Source organism: Alosa pseudoharengus, unplaced genomic scaffold, assembly GCF_046254945.1.
Source record: "Alosa pseudoharengus isolate Yale_2024_CS ecotype anadromous, Long Island Sound unplaced genomic scaffold, YU_APseudo_1.1 YU_APseudo_1.1_scf_4, whole genome shotgun sequence".
NCBI classification, from domain to species: Eukaryota; Metazoa; Chordata; class Actinopteri; order Clupeiformes; family Clupeidae; genus Alosa; species Alosa pseudoharengus.
The window spans coordinates 42886-66369 of NW_027468774.1; the positions used below are offsets into that span (position 1 = coordinate 42886).

A 23484-nucleotide genomic window follows, 5' to 3' on the forward strand; every position below is an offset into this window, starting at 1 on the left:
CAGGATAAGGGTGAAACGCAAAGGAGAGGCATTATCTGAAGCAGACAGAGCTCTACTTGGCCAGGCCATATGTCAAGCTGATGACTGTCCCAAAGACATTCTGCACGTTTTCGCTACTAATAAACAAGTAAACCAACACAATGCAAACACAATATCTGCTCTATACTCTGAACTGGTCAACATTGATGCACATGACTATAAGAAAGATCTACGAACTGGTCAGATGGAAAGGCAGAGAGCACCTTTTGAAGGACGTAAAGGGGATTTACCAGACAGACTACAAGTTGCTAACGGTGCACGTGTGATGCTCATGAGAAACATAGATGTAGAAGATGGACTGGTGAATGGTTCATTTGGAAAGATTGGTAAAATTGTTTATCACGACCAAGATGGCAGATCACTTGTAAAAATGCTTGGTGTTGAATTGGACAGTCCCAATGCAGGGCAAAGACATCGCAATAAAGGACCAGAAGGACCGGACAATTTGGTGTACATTGAAAGACTAGAGGAACCTCTTAGTAAAAAGGGTGTGGTTCGTCACCAATTTCCAATGACTCTAGCCTTCGGTTGTACCATACACAAATGTCAAGGCATGACGACAGTTTCTGCAGTGGTCTCGTTGCAGCGCATATTTGAACCTGGTATGGCATACGTTGCTCTCAGCAGAACGACCTCACTACATGGTCTACGCATAGTTGATTTTGATGAAAACCAAATATATGCTGATCCAGAAGTCACGGTTTCTGTGGACAGTATGCAAAAAGTTGCATTTGGAAACGCCATGCCCCTTCTTCACTGCCTCCCCACTCTGAGATCACCATCTTTAACACTGATCCATCACAACACTGAAGGACTGTCAGCCCACATTGATGACGTGAAGAGACATCATGAACTGTGCCTCGCAGATATTTTGTGCTTTACTGAAACACACCTTTTTGGCACATTTGTCCCAGAAAATATCCAGTTGGAGAACTATCAAATGTATAAGCGCAATAGACATGTGTCATACACTACTCTTTCACATTTTGCACAGAAAAATGGTGGGGGAGTTGCTATGTTTGTAAAAAGCCATGTTCTAGCCCATCACGTGCCATACATACAGGGTGTGACTGATCTCGAATTCCTGGTATTGAAAGTTGTTGCTCCAGTTCCACTATTAATTGCAGTGATTTACAGACCGCCGGATTACAACACAAACCTATTTTTGCCAAATCTCTGCCATCTACTGGAGTCTTTACATGTTATTGCTGATAGTCCAGTTATAGTCTGTGGGGATTTTAATGAGGACATGTTGACCAATGGAGGGAAGCCAATCTATGAGTTGTTCCAGTCAAAAGGATTCACAAATCTCATTACTACCTCCACCACTGAGAAGAACACATTGTTGGATAACATCTTCATCTCTGATCCTCAGCACTGTGCCCATTCAGGTGTTCTACAAACATATTACAGTTATCATGATCCTGTTTTCTGTATTCTTCATTAATTTAAATACATCAGCTAATTTTACATTCCTCCAATCCATTATATCAGCTTCAGAATTAGGTTAGACACAATGTATGAAATATTGATGTGCATGGTGTGTCAAGAAGTATGATAACATTCATTAATTTGGCAGATGCATTTGTCCAGAGCGACTTATAGGAATAACATTTAAGCTATTAACATTGAAGCATTTAAACATTTAAGATACAGAGCTATAACTACAACAATATAATAACATTTAAGCTATTAACATTCAAGAATTGTAACATTTAAACTTTTAAACAGCAGTTATAACTACAGCATTAAAACAAAATTTAAACTACAATGAAGAGAAGACTACGGTGTGTGAGGTTGTCAAAAGCACAAGGACAGGAGGTATTCATGGAAGAGTTGTGCCTTTATAGTGGAGCTGACAAATACAGATCAACATTAAACAAGTTACACAAAGTATATTATGCAGAGTTAACTAAAATAAAATAAATGTGAATATTGATTGCTAGATTGATTGTTCTTTGGCCAAAACATACTGCCATGATTTTAATTGATAAAGCTCAATAAAGCCTTTTTACTTGCAAATATCTTCTTGAGTGTCTCAGACTCACTACTAAAGATTGATTGTTAGACAGTACAGGGTTCCTTTGTGCAAATATAATAGGTATAAACACTAATTTCTCCCTTTTGGTGAATGTATGTCAATGAATGTATGAATGAATGTATATTTATGACTGACAATGTATGTATGGTTATGAATACAGGAATTAATGCATATCTATGATTGAATATATGAATATTTATGAATGGATAAATTAAGGTATTTGTAAGACTGAATGCATGGATGTTTATGAAAGTTTGTAACATATATGGTAGAATAGAACAATACATGAAGGATGGCAATTTACACAGCACATTTTGAGTAGCCCAAATGTTTACTGAACATTTTCCCTTTAACCTTTTTTTCTTTTTCTTTTTTGTGCTGGTTGTGTATCTGTTTAGCATTTATTGCAGCAATTCTCCTGGTGACCAGGTCAAATTTCTCCCTGGGGAAACTAATAAAGTAACTTTTGCTTTTCGGCATTATTAAGGGCAATTCTGTTTTTTTTAGAATCGGCATAGCATTTAATTGCAACGAAATATAATATAATAGTTGATAATGTAGTGGAACAAACATCTAACTGAAGTCCAAAATGAAGAATTCTGCTGATTTAAACTAAAAGTTCAATCCAGAAACACCAACAATGCATGAAAACGTGTCAGCAAATAATGAATAAAGCAAAAGAAGACTGTTTGGAACATTTGACCTATCAAACTACCAACCTTGGTTGCGTAACTAGTTAACTTAAAGAGAAAAGTAGAAAACACAAACAAGGAAGTAAATGAATTAATTGACCGGTTTATTGATAAATCAAAATAAAAGTTCAAACGGACAATAACAAAGCTAATTGTAGGCTTGGCCCATGACAATGTACACATACCGTATTGTAGGCTTGGCCCATGACAATGTACACATACCGTAACAATCAACAAACAAACAAACAAGCCATCCAGGCTATAAAATGGCCACACAAACTCCCCGCGAGGAGCCTTATTGCCACACTAGGCCAGGATGTGCTACATCATAGTCACTCAATCTCCCCACTGGGAGAGTAGTTACGGCACTCAGCACACACTACCACTGTAGTACCTTTAAAATGAGCAGGTCAAGATCTCACAGCATGACAGCAGCTGAGGACAAGACCCAACATAAAACATACACACAGCTATCCATGGCTCTCACACAACCAATGCTGGCGGGCTCAAAAGGCACTGAACTAACGCCATCTTTTAAGGGCTGTCCAATCAACCCCAACTAGGAACTCCCTTTCCGGCCATTAGCAGTAAGTGGGATCTGAAAACAGTTAAAAAACACACTAGGGAACTGGAACACACTAGGGCTGTAACAAACTCACTGGTGGTTTTATATGTATGATTATTTTGCATTTCTTGACAGTGCCATATATATATATGCTTGCTCAGTTTCGATTCAGGCCTTGTAGTGAAATACAGCAATTTAAAAATGTATAATACTGATAAATACTGACCAAAGTATTCATATCATTTACTCATATGTTACCAGTGGAGACACATAGTGACACTACTATAGGCTCTGTGCTTTATCGTAGTGATAAACTTCTGAAGGCAAACCAGAAGATGAGTGCTTTAGTTGTACCAAAACATAATGTCTGTGGAGCACTGCTATGTGCACCCTGCTCGGATTCAAGTCAAGCCATTTTAGCTTCCACCTTTTTCCTAAAAACATACGCATAGTGGTTGCACAAAATAAGGAGGGCAGGAATTTCATTGCCTGGGCAAATGTTTTGGTACAAATAAAGCACTCATCTTCAGGTGCTTTTGACAGCCGTGTCAACAAACAGAAAACTGTTTTGCCGACATCAAGTCCAAAATCCACGTCCAATATCAGTGTGTGACCTCACAAATGCGCTTCTGAAAGAATGGTCAAAAATTCCCATCAAGACACTCTTAAATCTTGTAGAAAGCCTTCCCAGAAGAATTGAAAGTGTTATAGCTGCAAAGGGTGGAACAACATCATAACCTATGGATTAATAAAGTTCATATGCAAGTCAAGGCAGGTGAGCCAATACTTTTGGCAATATAGTGTACACAAGTCTGAAATGGCAACAGTTAAGATATAAGGTTCAAACTAAAGTCAGTGGTAAGACAGACAATGCAATCAATGTAAAATCGCTGTGAAAAGTAAAGAGTATGTTTTGAGTGTGTAGCTGTGATGGTGTTGGGACATGTTTGGTTCAGAAGGCAGTTCAGTATCCTGATGGCTTATGGAATCAAATTGTATCAGAATCTGCTGGCATGGGTCCAAATGCTCTTGTATAATCTGCCAGGTGACAGAAAAGGCTGTGGCTGGGATGAATGGAATCAGAGAAGATATGGTTTGCCTTCCTCCAGCAGGGCTGACTGTAAATGGTTGCTCTATCCTTGCAATGCGCTGTGCTGAGTTCACCACTCTCTGTAGAGGTTTGCAGTTTTGGATGGGTGACAGTCATTACAGCATCTCACAGTTGGTCAGTCTTAGGATCTGCAACCAAGATGTAGACAGACATTTTATTGCATGTAGGCCTAATCAGTATAGAAATGAAACTATTAAACACTCCACCTGTGCTTATGCGTGCAAAGTACTCTACAACATAAAGGGAAAAATAAATGTAAGTATAACTGACTAAGTCGAATAGGCCTATAGATTAGCCTAATTTCCAAGTTCAAAACCTATTTGATGTTCAACTAAATTACAATTATATAAAATCATAACACATAACTGATTTCAAACTACTTTTTTTACCAGAGAATGGCCATGAAAAATCACAACTTTAACTTTAACAAAGTAGGCCTACATCTTGTGTATCCAAAAAAAAAAAGGGGGGGGGGAATCGATGAATAATGATTTCAGCACCTACTTAAAGTACTTAAAGTAATACTACTGGCCCAAAGAGACAAGTTTAATCACTGTTTTCATATCAATGTCTGCTTCTACACTGTAAGCTATGACTTAATACTTAACTCGTTATATTAAAGGAAACTTGTAGGCTTTACTGGGTTTATGTCATGTCATTAATGGACTTATTAAGCATGTAGCCTGTGCTAGGTCTAGGGCATGTCTGAAATGGATATAGACTTTTTTACTGACAGTTGAGTTCTGTGAAAGATTGTTTTAAGAAACTGACCAATCACTACACCCCAGCAACTACAAGAACCAATCTGCATGTACATTAAACTAAACTACTACATTTGTTTATAGTTTATTGTGTCACGAGAACCATTCGAAACATTCGAAACCATTTCCAAGACATTGAAGCGAAGGAAAAGGTACGTGTAGGCTAACCCTCTCCTTACGAAGGCAAGATAGCCTACAGGTCTTGTGTGTGTTGTTTTTTAATATGCTAGACTGTTTTTAAAAGATCTATTTTACAATTAGCAGGAGGGTTAGGCCTATTTTCGGATTCCCATTCAAAGTAGCCTACCAATTTGTCGGGGGAAGACACCTTTGGGTAGCCTATTCTGAGGGGTAGCCGAGGTGCATTTCTGAGGTAAAAAATCAACATAGCCTATAACAAATTACAAATATTACGAAATGCTTAATTTTTATATGAAAACTAAAGCTTATCTAGACCTGTACCCCACTGAGCGACCGGTATTTCGTTAGAATGTGTACTCTTCTGTCAAGCTACATATCAAGGTTATTTCAGGTCTAGGATAGGCTACTACATTCTTGGTCTACGAAGAATTGTTTGGGCTAAGGCTAAATCATGAAACATATTAATGTAGATCAGGGTAAAGTAATCGGCTGTTCGAAAATGAGTACGATGAATTACGTTAGGCTATTTGAAAGCCGAATGTCTGGCAAAAAAAAAAAAGTTTGCTTTGTCTGAGGCGTATAGGCTACCTTCGAAACTAAGTAGCCTACCTAGAAACATTCCATGATGATGGGGAACAGTTCTCGCCCATAAGTAACCACTTACAAATTGTACAGTCCCGGACGCCGCTACATACTTGCTACATTATAGCAGTGTAGAGAACAACCAGAGACGAAGCAGACCAAATAGGATTTTTTTTTAAAGCGTAGGCCTAATTGAACTCAATTTAACATCAATTTGTGGACCATTTTCCTCCTTTTCTTAACATTAAATCTTGTGAATAGCCCTCCTCTCAGTTGAGGTCCAAGTCAAGTTCTAGGCTATTTAAAACTAGCCACATTAGTCTGATATCACCATTTAGAAGTAAATCCTTGTCTGAACTCAAGCTCGCTGGGATTATTTGGTTTGAATAGCATACTTTAATGACCAACTTCAAATGCATGTAGACGACTATAAACAGCATTAGAGGAGCATATTTTTTAAAACACTGCAGAGCTAGGCTAGGACCTATGCTTTCCAGAAGATCGAGTTTTTCGAGCCATTACTAAAGGAGACGTTGCAACAAACGTATTAGGCCCATAACCTACCCTAAGCATTAAAACGTACAAATTGAGGCTACACGTTGTTGCAATGTGGCGACGAAACCCACGATGATAATTTCCAATACGCTAAAAAATAGCTTACATAACAACAAAGACATAGTGAATCTTAAGACTAGATCATATTTACATTTTATATCATTAGCTACAACATGGCTCAAGCATCAACTTACCTGAACTTCATCGGTCCTCTTCGTTCAGCTGGCAGCCGTCAGGCTTGGTCAGGCCTACAATTATCCAATTCCCATGATCCTCTCGTATCCTCTCTTCGTTTGGGTTAAAACTTTGTGTAACCTGCAACAACTTCATCCTTATTGTTATTCTGAGTAATTTACACAGGCTTTATTGTGTGTTTTATTTTAGATGGAGAACAAATTTAAGACTCACGGCTCACCGTACGATAAGCCGCCCACCAGGCTAAAGTGCGTGGCTGTAGTATCTAGGCCTGTTGCCACAAAGTTCATCTTTGGGGAGTCAGTGGGGGCAATTTGGAGTACAGTACACAAATGCGCACTGACTGATGGGAGACATGTAGTAGTTCTCACACTTCCTGACGGTAAAGAAAGCAAGATTGTTGAGAACCAAACATATGTCTTTCGCAATCTCGTCATACGAGAAGCGAGGGCGTTCTATAACGACAACACCACCAGCTTCAAATCTTACGAGATGGCTGTGGGTGTAGACATCGTTGAGCGTGCCAAATCCCTGCTGACTCCCCCCTCTCAAAACCTGTCACTGGAAAATGCTGGAACTGCAGGGCTGCACACGTATGTCACCCTAGAAGGTCAGGTCGTAGCAGTAAGTACTTTATAAGACCCTAACACAAGGCTTATTGCAAGTGTCAAAACTGTATAGTCAATGACAAAAGTATTGTCACCCCTTTAGAAATGTGTTTTTTTAAGCAAAATACACACACTCTCACAGTCTTGGCACCCTTCACCAAAAGTGTCTTTTGCACTGATAAAAGCACACTTTTCATTGTTATAATCCAGTGCTGTGGCTATCGGTAGTCAGACGTCGGCTTTGTCTGACCATGTCAGTTTGACAGTATTCACATCTCAGCACTTTGGTAATATTTTGTGTTAAATTTGGGGAAACCACTTGTTTCAGTTGTGTTGAGCTATTGAATTGGTCCTGGTTTATTTTCTCAAAAATCTCCGAAAGTGTGCGTATTTTGTTCAAAAACCAACATTTCTAAAGGTGTGACAATACTTTGTCAGCAGCTGTAGTTGTGAGATTCTTATGCAGGAATTGCAATATTTTGAAAAGGCCTACATTGGAAAACTGCAGTCATGTTGTGTAATTATACCTTTTAATTAGGCTAAAAATAGATTTACTCACATAGCTGTTGTCTGCCAAAAACATTGCATGCTGTGTGTCTGCTTATGTTTGGGGTCGGTTTTGTCCTTAACCCCATTACGCAGATAGGAATTCCAGCTTCATTTGGAACGATTTGTACTTTAAGACTTTAAGATTCTTTATCTAATGTTTTACATGCAGCACTTTGGATATTAAGGGCTTAAATTGAAGAAAACAAATGGGCCAAGACATTCATTCACCTCCAGACCTTTATTTCCTTCATTAAGTCTACATTTTAGAACATCATATACAGAGAAAAATGTCAAAAAAGTAAAAAACGCCTATTATTTTTGTAGTTGTCAGTGTGTCCATGGATGGTGTGTTACAACAGCAGGTCATACACTATATTTCCTGTATCTACATGTTCTAGCAGATGCATAAAATTACATAGGTTCTGCACAGCAATTTCTAATAGGTGCATATAGGCGTTTCCAAGTGTCCATAACTTCTCCAAGCTCTCCAAAATCCAAAAACAAGATTTTCCCAATATAGCAGGTTGTGTGTGTGGTATTTTTGTGTTTTGACCTTGTAAATATACATTTTACTTAATTTCAGGCTAATATTTACACTTCTTTCAAGTTAACCAATAAGGAGGATCATTACCTCTCCAAATGCCACCTAATGTATTGAAACTGTCTTTTAGGGGAAATGTAGAAGTGTTAGAAAACAGTCCATACCAGAGTAGTCCCATTAGCCAGAACAGTTGCAAATATTTGTAATAATTGTAAAGGAGGAGGCTCCACGTCTTCCCAGTCTGCATCATGCCACATGTCCACTGGGGGGTCACTCTCCACTGGGGCTTGAGCTGGGCGCTTGCCATGCCTGGCACCACGCTTTGCTGCAGGAGGGCATGGAGTTGAGGCTGGAACTGGTCGCTTGCCACGCTTTGCTGCAGGAGGGCATGGCGTTGAGGTTGGGGCTGGAACTGGTCGCTTGCCATGCCTTGCTGCTGGAGGGCATGGAGTTGAGGCTGGGTCTGGGCGCTTGCCATGCATGGCACTACACCTTGCTGCAGGAGGGCATGGAGTTGAGGCTGGGGCTGGAGCTGGGCCTCTGGCACAATGCTGAGGTGCACTGGTGCTGGCTGAGGGACCAGTGGCAGAGGTACTAGGAGTGGAGTAAATGTTCCCATGAGTAGTGAATTATATTTTGTACAAGCTAATAAATTGATCATTCACAAAAAAAATAATAGATTACTATACCAACATAGCAAGTGCATGTTTGATGAAGTCATAGACATATTTATGACGAAGTATAGCCTACGAATGCAACAGGCTGATTTGACAGGCTGCCAAAGTATCTCGCTCTTTCTCTCTCTCACTCTCTCTCTCCTACATGACATGCACTGCAAAGGCTAACATACTAAGAATTTTTTTTAAAATTTAAACTACATTACAGTGTAGAACATGAAAATATTTATGACGAACTACGAAATGCAACAGTCTGATTTTCTTCGTGAGACTTATAGCATGAATTCACTCGTACGTGACATGCACCATAAAGTTCAGCTATGCAAAGGCACACATCCTAAGGATACATATATAATATAATATATAAATGTGCATTACTTCAACTACATTACGTGGATAGACACACGATCACTTACATTTCAAGGATGACATCCATGCCCTCCGCTAACTCGGAGTCCACGCTGCTCCTAGCCTGAACCACGGTCCCAAATCTCCTCGAAGTCGAAGTCCGACTCCACATCAAAAAGCTCGGCGTGAATCTCCTTCAAGGTCTTACTTCGTGGTCTTGCCATGATGCAAAAATCAATATGCTCCGAGAAATAGTCAGAAGAAGAGAAATAGCGTTCGTCAAAGCCTCAAACCTCACTACGCCATCTGCGTAATCCACATGCGCTAATTGCGCATATGGACTGCACGTGGGTCATTGTCATGACGCACTATCCTTGGAAAGGCATGGTTAGACCAATCAGGGTAAATGGCACATCTATGTTTTTGTAAGAAGGCATACTATTCGTTAAGAAAGACGTCAATCACTTCTGGGAAGCCTGACGCGAACTAGGAAGTAATATTAGAGACCACGTTCGAATGTAAACAAGACACGCGTTCTCACCATAGGTGAAAGAGACCGTCATTTATCAAAACTAGTTAGTTGACAGCAAATAACAACTCTGGAATTATAAAGAGGACATCTTTAGCTTTTGATTCATGTATACCATTGTATGTAAACTTGAATTTGGTGGTTGGGAAGAGTTAGAGAAGATCTTGTTGCATTTATATAGGGTAAATGTTACTGTTCTTCACTGTAACGTGAGCAAGCAAATAAACAACCTTTTTGGACATATCAATGCAGCTGAAACAAATTATTCAGATATTTTGAAGGTAAATAATTTTATTTTGAGTTTATTTGAACTTAACTTACATCTTGAACATGTTTAAAGAGCTCCGTTTTAAAGGGAGGCTACTTCCTGTGTAAACATTAGCAACATGCTAGGCTAGGTGAATATAGTTCGTTCTAGTTAACTATTGCATTAGGGCTACCCAAAATACATATGCACATAGTTGGAATGTTAGTAACAATGACTAGTTGGTTGTTTTGGATTAATATTGATGACTGCAGGAATAAATTACAAGCTAATTTGAATATTCATAATGGGCCCGCCGGCGGGCCCACTAGGGGGCGCTTTTGCCTAATGGGGTTAAAGGAACCGTATGTAGGATTTTGGCCAAAACTGGTACTATAATCACTTTCAAAATACTGTAGAGCAGTGTACACCGCAGATGTGGTAATTAGAGCAGAGCTGGCAACCCAGATGCCGAAACACTACTGACTTTGTGATTACTAGATAGGTGGAGGGTGGCGGTAGCGGATAGGTGGAGGGTGGCGGATTTACAAATATGTAAACATCAACATAGTTGAGGGCTGCAACTTCACTTTTTTAAATGACGATATCCTGGCCGGACTACTGTTGTCAGTGATATAAGTATTTGAAATTAGCATGATTTCCTAATGTCTAGTGACAAATCAGGGCCATTTTATGATTAATTGAATTACATTTCTTACATACGGTTCCTTTAAAATGTTTTTGACTAAAGCTGGAAATCATTAGGAAATCAGTACAGCACAGAAGTGTTTTTATAGTTGGATAAAAACTATAGGCTATGCTGTATACAACAAAATTAGTTAAGGTTAAGCCCATGATGTTTAGCAACATTTAATAACACCTGTCTGTCTTCCCTTAGATTGCAGAAATACGAAAGGTTGAGCTCAGGGGATCCCCCATTCCCCTGAGAGAGACAAAATTATCACATGGAGGTGTGGATGTTGGAGTGACCCTTTGGAGGGAGGCAGCTCTCCAGGACATTACAGAGGGCCAATGGCTAAGGTTTAGCCACCTGAAGCTGAACTCCAATCAGTCCTTTGGACAAAAATATAACACTACAACTTACACCACTGTGACCGTGAGTATCAAGAGAACAATATACAATTATAATACAGTCCTATGTAATGCTGACATTTTCAGAGAAGCTGACAGGGAAGCACAGGATGAAAAATCTGCACACTTACACCTGTGCAAAATGATCTTCTATTTTATTCTAGCTCTCGGTCATAGAGCTTTTTCAGCAATCAGAGACACAAATGGAAAGTTCTAAAGTAAATTAAAATGGGAAATTATGTCTGTTTTAGCCTATAGCCTAAAGCCTATAGTCCCCACACCCTACTGACAGCTGATTCCCTACAGAAAGCTAATAGTAGTTACTCTTCATTGACTCCCTATGGTGGCCAGAATTAAATTGAAATCTCTCACCATGGCCTATAGGACACTTACTGAATCTGCTTCCAGATATTCCAATTCTATTATCTATAGCTTTACACCCCCAAACACCCACTGTGGTCTGAGCATCTGTTGCGTCAACCAGCCATAAATGCAACCTTGCAACAACGCTTTTGTTCTTCAGTGGTTCCTTGTTGGTGAATGAGTGCAGTGCTCTGCGTTCCTGTGATAGTTTCGGGTCATTCAAGAGGGGTGTAAAGACATATCTGTTCAGCACACACTTAACTAATTAAGCGGTTCTTATGAGTTATGGTACGGCATTAACCTTATTGTTATTATTGCTATTTTCCTTAATGTAGTCTTACCAACTGTTTAAACTGTTAACTATTCATTTTGAATTATTGTATTGTTTTATTTTGTAATTCAGTTTGGACAAAAACATCTCATTCCATAACCATGACCAAAATAAATAATGATTGATAAGTAATGTCACTGTAGCCTAAACTATGTCCTGCTGGTGTCCTCAGTGAAAAGGACTGAATGATCAACACTGTTGTTACCTTTCTCCAGCAAATAAATGCAGCACCGGTTGCCTTCAAGGCACTCATCGTAGGGGCAGAGCTCTGGGAGGACTATGGCACCCTCGTCCTTGATACTGGCCGCCTCCTTAAAGTCCCAGCAGCTGCCTGGAGGGGCACAGAGGGGCAGTTCCTGAAGCGTCTGCCCCTTCAAGCTACCCTCCAGGTTGAGGGAGATTGGGTGACATCCCCCAATGTCCTGTTTGAAGTAAGTGCATTTAACTGCGATGTCTATAGACCCACAACACATTATCCAGTGAACACATTCCCCTTTAATGAGTAGTTAAATCATATTCTTGCTAAAAGTATACTCCATTCTGTAATAAACAAATGTGTGATCAACTAGGATAATATTTTAGATTTCTCAGTATTTCTTCTCCTACCAGACTTAACTCAAGTGTCTTTTGAGTATTCCTAATAATTAACGAATGAAATTAATTTCCTTTGATTACTCTATTTTATTAGTCAAGTCTTTTATTACTCTATCTACACTATACTGCCAAAAGTATTTGCTCACCTGCCTTGACTCACATAAGAACTTCAGTCACATCCCATACTTAATCTATAGGGTTTAATATGATGTCTGTCCACCCTTTGAAGCTGTTATAGCTGCATAGGGTGGACTGACATCATATTAAACCCTATGGATAAGAATGGGATGTGACTGAAGGTCATATGTGAGTCAAGGCAGGTGAGCAAATAATTTTGGCAATATAGTGTATTTTCATGAAACCAAATTATTTTCATTTATTGTGAAAAAATCTTACGTCTTTCGTTTGTCTGCTCTCAGGACGAGGACAGTAATATGGAGGGAGAAAACCTCGAGGGAGAGGACCTCAAGGGAGAGGAGGGAGAGGAAGGAGAGGACGTCGACCTCAAGGGAGAGGAGGGAGAGGACCTCGACCTCAAGGGAGAGGAGGGAGAGGACCTCGACCTCGAGGGAGAGGAGGGAGAGGACTCCGAGGGACTGGATGGCGTTGAGACTCTGCTTGCCTGATTTTTAATTGTTTTTTCCTCTTTATTCGGTTTTGTTCCACTCTCTCACTCTCTCTCTCACATTTGCACACACACACACACACACACACACACACACACACACATACAGACGCACGCACGCACGTTCACACACAAACTTGATTGTTATGTTTCTGTTTGAATTGTTTGTTTTAAATTAAATAAATTAAATTAAGTTTTCCAAGTATTCATACAACTATTAAATTCATTCACAGCAATGCCCTAAAATTCACATTTATATAAAAAAAAAGATGGCAACCAAGGCAAAGGCAGTTACAGTAATTTCCTGTGTATTAGCTGCATTGTGTATAAGCCGCAGGACAGTGTTTTATGCAAAAACCATATTAATACCATATGAACTGCCCCATGTATTAACCTCATAGCTGAAGGAATTTGACAAAATCAATGTATAAGCCATGGCTATTACAATAATAATAGTAAGATGAATGATAGGCTAACAGTATAGGATAATTGATATGATGACAGATAGATAGATAGATACTTTATTCATATTCATTTTAGGCATCCAGTATCTTATATAATCATTGCACAACAAACGCACATATCTCTCACATACAAAAAACGCAGAAGTGTATGAATTTAAAGGGGCATGTGAATTGATAACACAGATCTGGTATGGGCTGACCATTTGATGCATTTACTATGTTAAGGTGCTATGGTACAGCGTGTGCAATGGTGAAAAGTTAACAGTGCAGGGATTGAGCAATACATTTGCTATTATTACATATTAACTACAACTTTGGAAAGACAAGAATGTAGACATATCAGAAGAAAAATAATATACTCTAGGAACAATATAAAACAGGGAATAAGTTAATAGATGTATATGTTATGACCACATTCCAGATTAGGAGGGCTAATATAGCCATGAAACAGTCAGGTGGACAGCAGACAAAGCAGTATAATGGTAGAAAAGTAAATTTCTCCATTCCCTTTTTGTGTGGCATTAAAGAGCTGGATGGCCCTGGGGACAAAGGACCACCTCAACATCTCTGTTGAACATGACAGTACGAGAAGTATGCCACTGAACATGCTCCTCTGTTCATTGAACGTGCTGTGTAGTGGCGGTCATCGTAGATGATCGCTAGCATCCTGTTCATGGTCCATTTCTCTGCAGTTATTGAGAGCGACTCCAGCTCAATGCCAACAACAGAACTAGCTTTTCATTACTTATTCAACAATAATAACAGTACTATTAACAAATAAGTTATTTTACTTGTCGCAAGTGAATGTTTAATGTTTACATGTCACACTCTGTTACATGACAGTGTTTATTATTAAGTCTTTATCCCTCAGAGAGAAATAACACTCATTTCCAATTAGCTGATGGGGGGACGCCTATGATACAAGGATACAAGGATGTTTATTTGTCACAAGGAAGAATGAAGTAGATCTAGTAAAAGAAAAAGTGTTAAAAAAAGTGTAATCACTGTTCCATAGCAATGTTCTTCAGAATTGTAACTATAATGACAGGATTAAATGACAGATGAACCAGGAAGCAGGCTTCACAAGAATAGAGTTAATTGTAGCCTAGCTAACTTCGCACTATTATCACTGTCTGTCAGTAACCAAAGGAAGTACAACAAACTGAACAAATTGGCTTTTTAGTAAACTGAACCAAAAGTTTTGTTCCTGTGCTATAACTACAATGACAATCATGGGCTAAGCGAAATTATGTTCAAAAAAGTTATTGTGTGCAAATTCCACCCTATGACAGGTGCAAGACAAATGAAACTTGCTTCGGTGAAAAAATGTAATGTCCGCAAAACTGCTTTAAGCTCCCATATTTAATATTTAAAAAGGATTGGCAATGTTTCGACCCTGCTGGGTCTTCTTCAGGCAAATGGTGGCCACATTTGGTTAAGGGGTATAGTAGGTCTTGCAATCAGCTGACCCACAATGTGACCTCACTGGTTTGACTACTGTAGGTCTAATAGGCCTGATGACTCGATTAAGAGATGCAGGTTTTTCACAGACTATACATTTCAAAAAGGGCTTTAAAAGCCTATATCCCCAAAGGAGTACATAACATTAGCGAAACATTAAACATCCATTAAACTATATGCTTATCGACATCCATGGAAAATGAACTACCTAATTAAACTATCGGTCTATCAACATTCATTAAATAGTTTTTTATCAACAGCTTTTAAGCTATCCATATTCAATTTTTAAAATGTCTATCTTCACACTATCAACTTTAATTAAACTATGAAACCACCATGTCTACCCTAGCAACACCTTAGTAACCATATCTACATTATCTATACATTTTTGCATTTTCATGCACTGGTAATTCCTTGGAATTGCATTTCTAGTTATTATTATTCTTCTTCTAACGCAGCTAATGCAGCTTCAACCGTTTAACGTAGAAACTTCATTCAAACTATGTTACGTAGGTCTTACTTAGGACATGTGAGCTTTGTATTTTTCAACTTTGTAACTTTTATACTTTTTAAACTATTAATTAAAAACTAATCAAAATTTCCCCATTGACTTAACATTATGATTATGACATCACAATACGGCCGTTAAGCAATTAGAATCCTATGGCAGGTGTTCGGGCCAGCTGGCCCAACTGCCATTCTCAGGCTTTAAGCATACAAACTGGCCCTATTAAGACTATACATCCTGTTCAACTGCTTCCTCTGCCAAAAACTGTTTCAAAATAAAAGTCCTCACTACAATATTTCACTGTTAAACAATTTAACCCTTTAAACTACTGAACTTTTTAACTGTTCAGCCATTGTAACTGTTACTTGTCATCAACTATGACTCCTACCCACTGTAGCTAGTTAGCATGGTTAGCATAGTTAGCATGTTAGCATGCTAACATGTTAGCATGCTAGTTAGCATTTTTTGCAAAACTGCTAAAAATGATTAGCTAAGTTAGCTAAGTCACATGGTTAGCATAGTTAGCATGCTAATATGTTAGCATGCTATTTAGCATTTTTAACAAAACTGCTAAAAATGATTAGCTAAGTTAGCTAAGTCACATGGTTAGCATAGTTAGCATGCTAACATGTTAGCATGCTAGTTAGCATTTTTAATAAAACTGCTAAAAATGATTAGCTAAGTTAGCTAAGTAACGTGGTTAGCTAAGTAACATGGTTAACATAGTTAGCATGCTAGCATGTTAGCATGCTAACATTTTAGCATGCTAGTTAGCATAGTTAGCAAAACTGTTAACAATGATTAGCTAAGTTAGCTAAGTAACATAGTTAGCATGCTAACATAGTTAGCATGCTAGCATGTTAGCATGCTAATTAGCATTTTTAGCAAAACTACTAAAAATGATTAGCTAAGTTAGCTAAGTAACATGGTTAGCATAGTTAGCATGCTAGTTAGCATAACTACTTAATATGAAAACATTAGCTAAGTTAACTAAGTTAAGTAACTTAGTTAACATTATTATCTTTGATAACATAGTTAGCATAACTGCTAGCAAACATTAGAGCCATTCCAACTGTCAGTTATTGTCAATTATCTACCTAAAATAATTTAACCATTTAAATTATGCATCTATTTAACTGTTCAGTCATTCCAACTATTAAACCTCATCTACCTAGCAACCAATATAGAAACCACCTCAAGTACCCTAGCAATAGCTTAGCAACCACTTCCACAGTTACAACCTAGCAACTAATATAGCAGTTTAACCTAGCAACCGGCATAGCAACCACCACAACTAACCTAGCAACAGCCTAGCAACCACCTCATGTACCCTAGCAACAGCCTAGCAACCATGTCAAGTACCCAGGCAACAGCCTAGCAACCACTTTCACAGTTACAACCTAGCAACCAACATAGCAACCAATGAGTTTAACCTAGCAACCAGCATAGCAACCACCACAACTAACCTAGCAATAGCCTAGCAACCACCTCAAGTACCCTAGCAACAGCATAGCGACCACCATAACTACCCTAGCAACAGCCTAGCAACCACCCTCAGTACCCTAGCAACAGCCTAGCAACCATGTGAAATACCCTAGCAACAGCCTAGCAACCACTTCACAGTCACAACCTAGCAACCAATATAGCAACCAATGAGTTTAACCTAGCAACCATTATAGTAACCACAACTAATTTAGCAATAGCCTAGCAACCACCTCAAGTACCCTAGCAACAGCATAGCGACCACCATAACTACCCTAGCAACAGCCTAGCAACCACCCTCAGTACCCTAGCAACAGCCTAGCAACCATGTGAAATACCCTAGCAACAGCCTAGCAACCACTTCACAGTCACAACCTAGCAACCAATATAGCAACCAATGAGTTTAACCTAGCAACCATTATAGTAACCACAACTAATTTAGCAATAGCCTAGCAACCACCTCAAGTAGCCTAGCAACAGCCTAGCAACCACTTCCACATTTACAAGCTAGCAACCAATATAGCAACCAATGAGATTAACCTAGCAACTATCATAGCAACCACTATAACTACCCTAGCAACAACCTAGCAACCACCTCAAGTACCCTAGCAACAGCCTAGCAATCATGTCAAATACCCTAGCAACAGCCAAGCAACCACTTCCAGTTACTACCTAGCAACCAATGAGATTAACCTACCAACCAGCATAGCAAGTCAAGTCAAGTCAAGTTTATTTATATAGCGCATTTCATACACAGAGGTCATTCAATGTGCTTTACATAAACAAAACCAAACAATAATAACAAATACAAGCATAGAAGGGCAATATAGTCAAAGAATAGTTAAAAGGTAAAGATCATAATAAAAAGGAAACATAAAACAAGGTAAAATAAAATAAAGAATAATTAGTAAGCAAAACAAAGGCAAAAGTAGTAAAAAAAGTAATAAAAGACAAAGTAGAATAATTATCAAGGCAGATTCAGAATTTGTAACTCGGCACAGTTAGCAGAAAGCATCTGAGAACAGTTTGGTCTTAAGTCTAGATTTAAAACGGGAAAGTTGGTTCCACAGCTGAGCCGCATAGCAGCTAAAAGCTGCTTCACCATGTTTAGTTCTAACTGTAGGTTTTACTAGCAGGTTTTTCACCTGGGACCTGAGAGGACGAGAAGGTGTGTACTGCTGAAGCATGTCTGACAAGTATTTAGGTCCTGCTCCATTTACTGATTTATAAACAAGCAATAGTGCTTTAAAGTCAATTCTGTGACTTACTGGAAGCCAGTGCAAGGACTTAAGAATTGGAGTAATGTGGTCAGTTCTTTTAGTTTTTGTTAGAATCCTAGCTGCTGCATTTTGTATCACCTGAAGCTGTTTAATAGTCTTTTTAGGAAGGTCTGTGAACAGTCCATTGCAGTAATCAACCCTGCTGGAGATAAATGCATGAATGAGTTTTTCCAAGTCATATTTTGACATCAGCCCTCTGAGTAGCAACCACCATAACTACCCTAGCAACAGCCTAGCAACCACCTCAAGTACAATAGCAACAGCCTAGCAATCATGTAAAATACCCTAGCAACAGCCTAGCAACCACTTCCACAGTTACAACCTAGCAACCAATATAGCAACCAATGAGATTAATCTAGCAACCAGCATAGCAACCACCACAACTAACCTAGCACAACTAACCTCATGTACCCTAGCAACAACCTATCAACCACTTCCACAATGACAACATTGCAACCAACATTAATAACCTAGCAACTAGCATAGCATCCACTATAACTACCCTAGCAACAGCCTAGCAAGCACCTCAAGTACCCTAACAACAGCCTAGCAACCATGTCAAATATCATATTCCTTTCCAACTGTCAGTTGTCATCAGTTATGTCTCCAGACAGCTAAATTAAACCACCACCTACCTAGCAACCAATGCACAAGTTCAACGCTATAGCTAAATAGGTGATTTAGGAATACCTGGTTTACTGTAGTAAAATTAAGGTAGAATTTAAAGAAAGAAACTTCAATTTACACACACTATCTGCAGGATTTTGAGTGCAATATCAAGGGAAAAAAGAAATTGTAGAACTGGTAATGTAGAAATTGTAGAAGATAGTCGTTTGAAATAACATGCTGAATCATAATTTGATCTTTTCCTATTTCATTGTTGTCTACTGCTTGTTGGAACATAGTGTCAATAGGCGCATTCAAGATGAACTCTGACTGAGTCCATCTGGCGGCTGTAGATGGCTTGATGAAGTCAGATAATGTCGTATTCGCTTAATCTACCCCTACAACTCTTAAACAACACTTTCATAAGTAGGCCTATAACAATATGTTCACTTCCAAAATGTCTGCTGGAGTGTTTAAAGTTAGCATCAAATGCAATATTTTGCTCTGCTTCAGGCCTCTCTATTCGCATTAATTATATGCATTTATTACATCAAGACTTGTCTATTGTACCTCACTTTATTTTGGTTTGCCCAACTCTACTAGCGATTACAAATGGTTAAGAATGCTGCTGCTAGATTTCTCACTGGAACTAAGAAGTGTGATGACACTTTTTTCCTTAGCCTTTAATATGCTCTGATAATGTTCCTCGTTTATTTTAACTGCCCAGCCTTCAATTTGATGTGATTATTGTATAATACACTAGGCCTATATTATTTTCTTTTTGTCTCGTTAAACTATCATTTTGATTGCTGACAACTGTTTTATTTTATTTTACTTTATTTTAATCTCATTATTATTGATGTTATTATTGTTGTTTTTACTATTTTGTTTATTTTAAAGCACTTTGGATCAACTCTGTTGTGCATTAAGTGACCTGACTTAACCTACCCATGCTTTTCAGTCAATGACGTCGCTCAGTCTCGCGCTTGACAGCTTGCCTCAGAATCCGCAGAATCCCTCGTCTACTCCACCAGCCTCATTCTTGTTGTAACGTTACTGCTACCTGAGCTGACTGAGTGTTTCGTCGCCTCTGTCAAGTTTGGAGCCCCAACAACTTCGCCCTGAACTTACCTGGACTTTGTCACATTACCACAAACGTAAGTTTTATTCTCTTAACGTTAACACAATAGGTATTTTGGTAAGGTTAACAGCGTTCTTTGTATCCATAGCTTAAATGAGCCTGGTACGCGACTAGCTAACGTTAACGTTAACTTTCGAGCTAGCACTGCTACCGTTAACCTTAACGACCACGTTAATTACTCTAATCATATCACTTTTATTCGACGTATATGTTGTCAAAAACAATTGTTTCCGAACAATTAGTAGGGTAGTACCATAACGTTAGCTGACTGAACGTCTGTCATTTGGAAATTATCGAAATGTAACGTTAGAAGTTAGGACTTCTAACGTTATGATACATTGTTCGGTATCTGAGGTAAAGTTTGGCTGCTAACGTTATGTCTAGCTATCATTTACTTTAAATAGACATGTAATTTGTGTGACATTCATTATTACATAAACAACGTCTATGAATTATGTCCGACAATTGGTCGGGTAACGTTAGTAGGTGCTAGTAGCTAGCTAGCAGCTAACGTTATAGTTGACTGGTGAAGTCTGCCATTTGGAAATAATGGAAACGTAGCTAGAAACTAACTGTACATTGCTCGCTAACGTTACGTTGTCTTGGAATGAAGTTTGGCAGCTAAAGTGGCCAACTAACAGGTCTAGAACTAGCTATTATCTAGCGCTACTTTAACTAGACATGTACTTTCTGTGACATTCATTAACGTTATCACTTTTATTCGACGTAGCTTCTATGTGTTGTGAAAAACAACGTCTATGAACTATGCCCCACAGTTGGTCAGGTAGTAGTATAGTTGACTCGTGAAGTCTGACATTTGGAAACTATCAATAGTTTATGCTATAACACTGCGGCAACACAGAAAGGTCAGGGCCACAACGCAAAACCGCGACCGAAATGAAAGGGTTAACGTTAACGCACGAAAGCGTTTGACGGTATGCCTTGAACTAGCTAGGACGTTAACGTTACATGACCTAAGGGCTAGATTTGGCCAACATGCCCATAATATGAACCTCCATAGGCATATGGGCAATGGACAACAGGATGATAAAACACAAAAATCTACCCTGAATCCAATGCTATCACATATTTTCTAACTTTATAGTGGCGGAAAAATAAGACATCTAGAAATTCTTAGCCTATCAACATACTGGCCCAATTCTTTTCTGATTAGAATGTTACAGACTTATTTCTAAGTGTGCCCCTAATATTTGTGTCGAGTACATGTTATGCTATTTAACCTAAAGGTACTACTTGGTCACACAGATGAGAGGTTGTGCTGCATTTTGTTAATTTAACATAATTGTGTTGCATTGTAATGTTATAGCAGTGGTCACGGTTTCACACAATTTTCTTTATTCAAAACAGAAAGCAATTGTCTTTTTAAAGACTCCCTCCATCTCCACCTTCCCTTGTGCTGCGACAGTCTTTGCCACAACTGCATCTCAAGACTCCCATCTCCCATCCTGTCTTTCCTTGCTGTGCTGCAGACTTTCAAGGTATGTCTTTTTATTATTTTTTACTGCTAGACCAGCTATGCTGCTTGCTTACACTTTTTTTTTTTGCTTACACAAACATGTAAATTGTGTTTTACTTGATGGGGAAGAAACATAGCTACTTCACTGATTTGGTGTAGACATATTGTAACCTATGGAGGCAATTTGAATGACAGAACTAGCAAGCTAGTTAAACTAGTTGATTTGCAGGTTGCTTGTCTTGATGTCAGAATGCTCAGTCCTCCATATTCTTAAGTGCCTACCATATCGGCATCGACAACTACAAATGTGTCCAAACTTTTTCTTTAACAATTAACCATCACATACAGTAAATCTAAGGGTGACGACAGACAATCTAATGTGCAGCTGCCTACAAAGTCTGGTCCTGAACAGTATAATATACAGCTGAATTTTGTATTAGTTTTCTTTGCTCCCTTCGCTTAATTCATCCTACGTCACTAAAACCAACCTATCATTAAAATAGATAGAACCAAGAAAGCAGCAATGTTGCCGTGTGTGTTGCTGCTTATTTTAATTTAACATAATTGTGTTGCATTGTAATGTTATAGCAGTGGTCATGGTTTCACACAATTTTCTTTATTCAAAACAGAAAGCAATTGTCTTTTTAAAGACTCCCTCCATCTCCACCTTCCCTTGTGCTGCGACAGTCTTTGCCACAAAAACACTGCATCTCAAGACTCCATTCTCCCATCCTGTCTTCCCTTGCTGTGCTGCAGACTTTCAAGGTATGTCTTTTTATTATTTTTTACTGCTAGACCAGCTATGCTGCTTGCTTACACTTTTTTTTTGCTTACACAAACATGTAAATTGTGTTTTACTTGATGGGGAAGAAAAATAGCTACTTCACTGATTTGGTGTAGACCTATTGTAACCTATGGAGGCAATTTGAATGACAGAACTAGCAAGCTAGTTAAACTAGTTGATTTGCAGGTTGCTTGTCTTGATGTCAGAATGCTCAGTCCTCCATATTCTTAAGTGCCTACCATATCGGCATCGACAACTACAAATGTGTCCAAACTTTTTCTTTAACAATTAACAATCACATACAGTAAATCTAAGGGTGACGACAGACAATCTAATGTGTAGCTGCCTACAAAGTCTGGTCCTGAACAGTATAATATACAGCTGAATTTTGTATTAGTTTTCTTTGCTCCCTTCGCTTAATTCATCCTACGTCATTAAAATTGATAGAACCAAGAAAGCAGCAATGTTGCCGTGTGTGTTGCTGCTTATTTTTGGAAGTGTGTAACGTGTGTTTTTTTCTTCTTCTTTGTTTGCCTTTTAGGCTTGTTCCAGACCAGCCCTGTCAAAGTGGTGTCTGCGTGTCACTTGTGACTCTGCCTGTCATTGTCTGCAGCACCCTGCACTACACTGCACTGCACTGCACTACACTCATATCCCACTAACGCCTACCTGCAAACATATCTACGACAAGAACCTAACACTTCCTGAGAACATATCTGACTGCACATACTATACTCTTGACTCCTTTGAACCCTTTGACTCCTTTGAATCCTTTGAATCCTTTGAACTCTTTTGAGATTGAAACGCACTTTGAATCATATCATATTGAGACTCTGAATCCCATCTCATACACATACCTGCAAACATATGACCGACAAGAATTGACCACTTTCTGATCATACATACCTGGCTACACACACTGAATACTGCTCTGAATCATATTGAGACTCTGAACCAACAGAACATAACATACCTGCAGACATATTTCTGACAAGAATTGACCACTTTCTGTCAGCACATACTCTGAACTATATAAAGATTCTGAACCATACTGAGAACTACCTGTGAACTATTCACATACAGAACTATTACTGTTTG

At 38.7% G+C, this 23484-nt stretch overlaps 1 protein-coding gene and 1 long non-coding RNA gene across 2 annotated transcripts; both read left to right on the plus strand.

Moving 5' to 3' along the window:
• The first annotated feature begins 2875 nt into the window (after nucleotides 1-2875).
• Nucleotides 2876-13184, plus strand: LOC143102037 (uncharacterized). The gene is made up of 5 exons (XM_076265393.1): nucleotides 2876-4112; nucleotides 6872-7306; nucleotides 11077-11295; nucleotides 12180-12395; nucleotides 12978-13184. Exons 2-5 carry the CDS (start codon nucleotides 6872-6874, stop codon nucleotides 13182-13184), a joined length of 1077 nt encoding a protein of 358 aa, XP_076121508.1. The 5' UTR covers nucleotides 2876-4112.
• Nucleotides 13185-18432: 5248 nt separating this feature from the next.
• Nucleotides 18433-23222, plus strand: LOC143102983 (uncharacterized). The gene is made up of 4 exons (XR_012982678.1): nucleotides 18433-20141; nucleotides 21494-21624; nucleotides 22232-22367; nucleotides 22928-23222. It is a non-coding gene; the product is annotated as an uncharacterized LOC143102983 (long non-coding RNA).
• Nucleotides 23223-23484: the final 262 nt, after the last annotated feature.

Excerpts from the sequence above, each read along its gene's own strand:
- LOC143102037 (XM_076265393.1), top strand. The coding sequence starts at position 6,872 with ATGGAGAACAAATTTAAGACTCACGGCTCACCGTACGATAAGCCGCCC. Across the intron at positions 7,307-11,076 it reads TAGAAGGTCAGGTCGTAGCA|ATTGCAGAAATACGAAAGGT; the intron begins GTAAGTACTTTA and ends GTCTTCCCTTAG. Across the intron at positions 11,296-12,179 it reads CAACTTACACCACTGTGACC|CAAATAAATGCAGCACCGGT; the intron begins GTGAGTATCAAG and ends ACCTTTCTCCAG.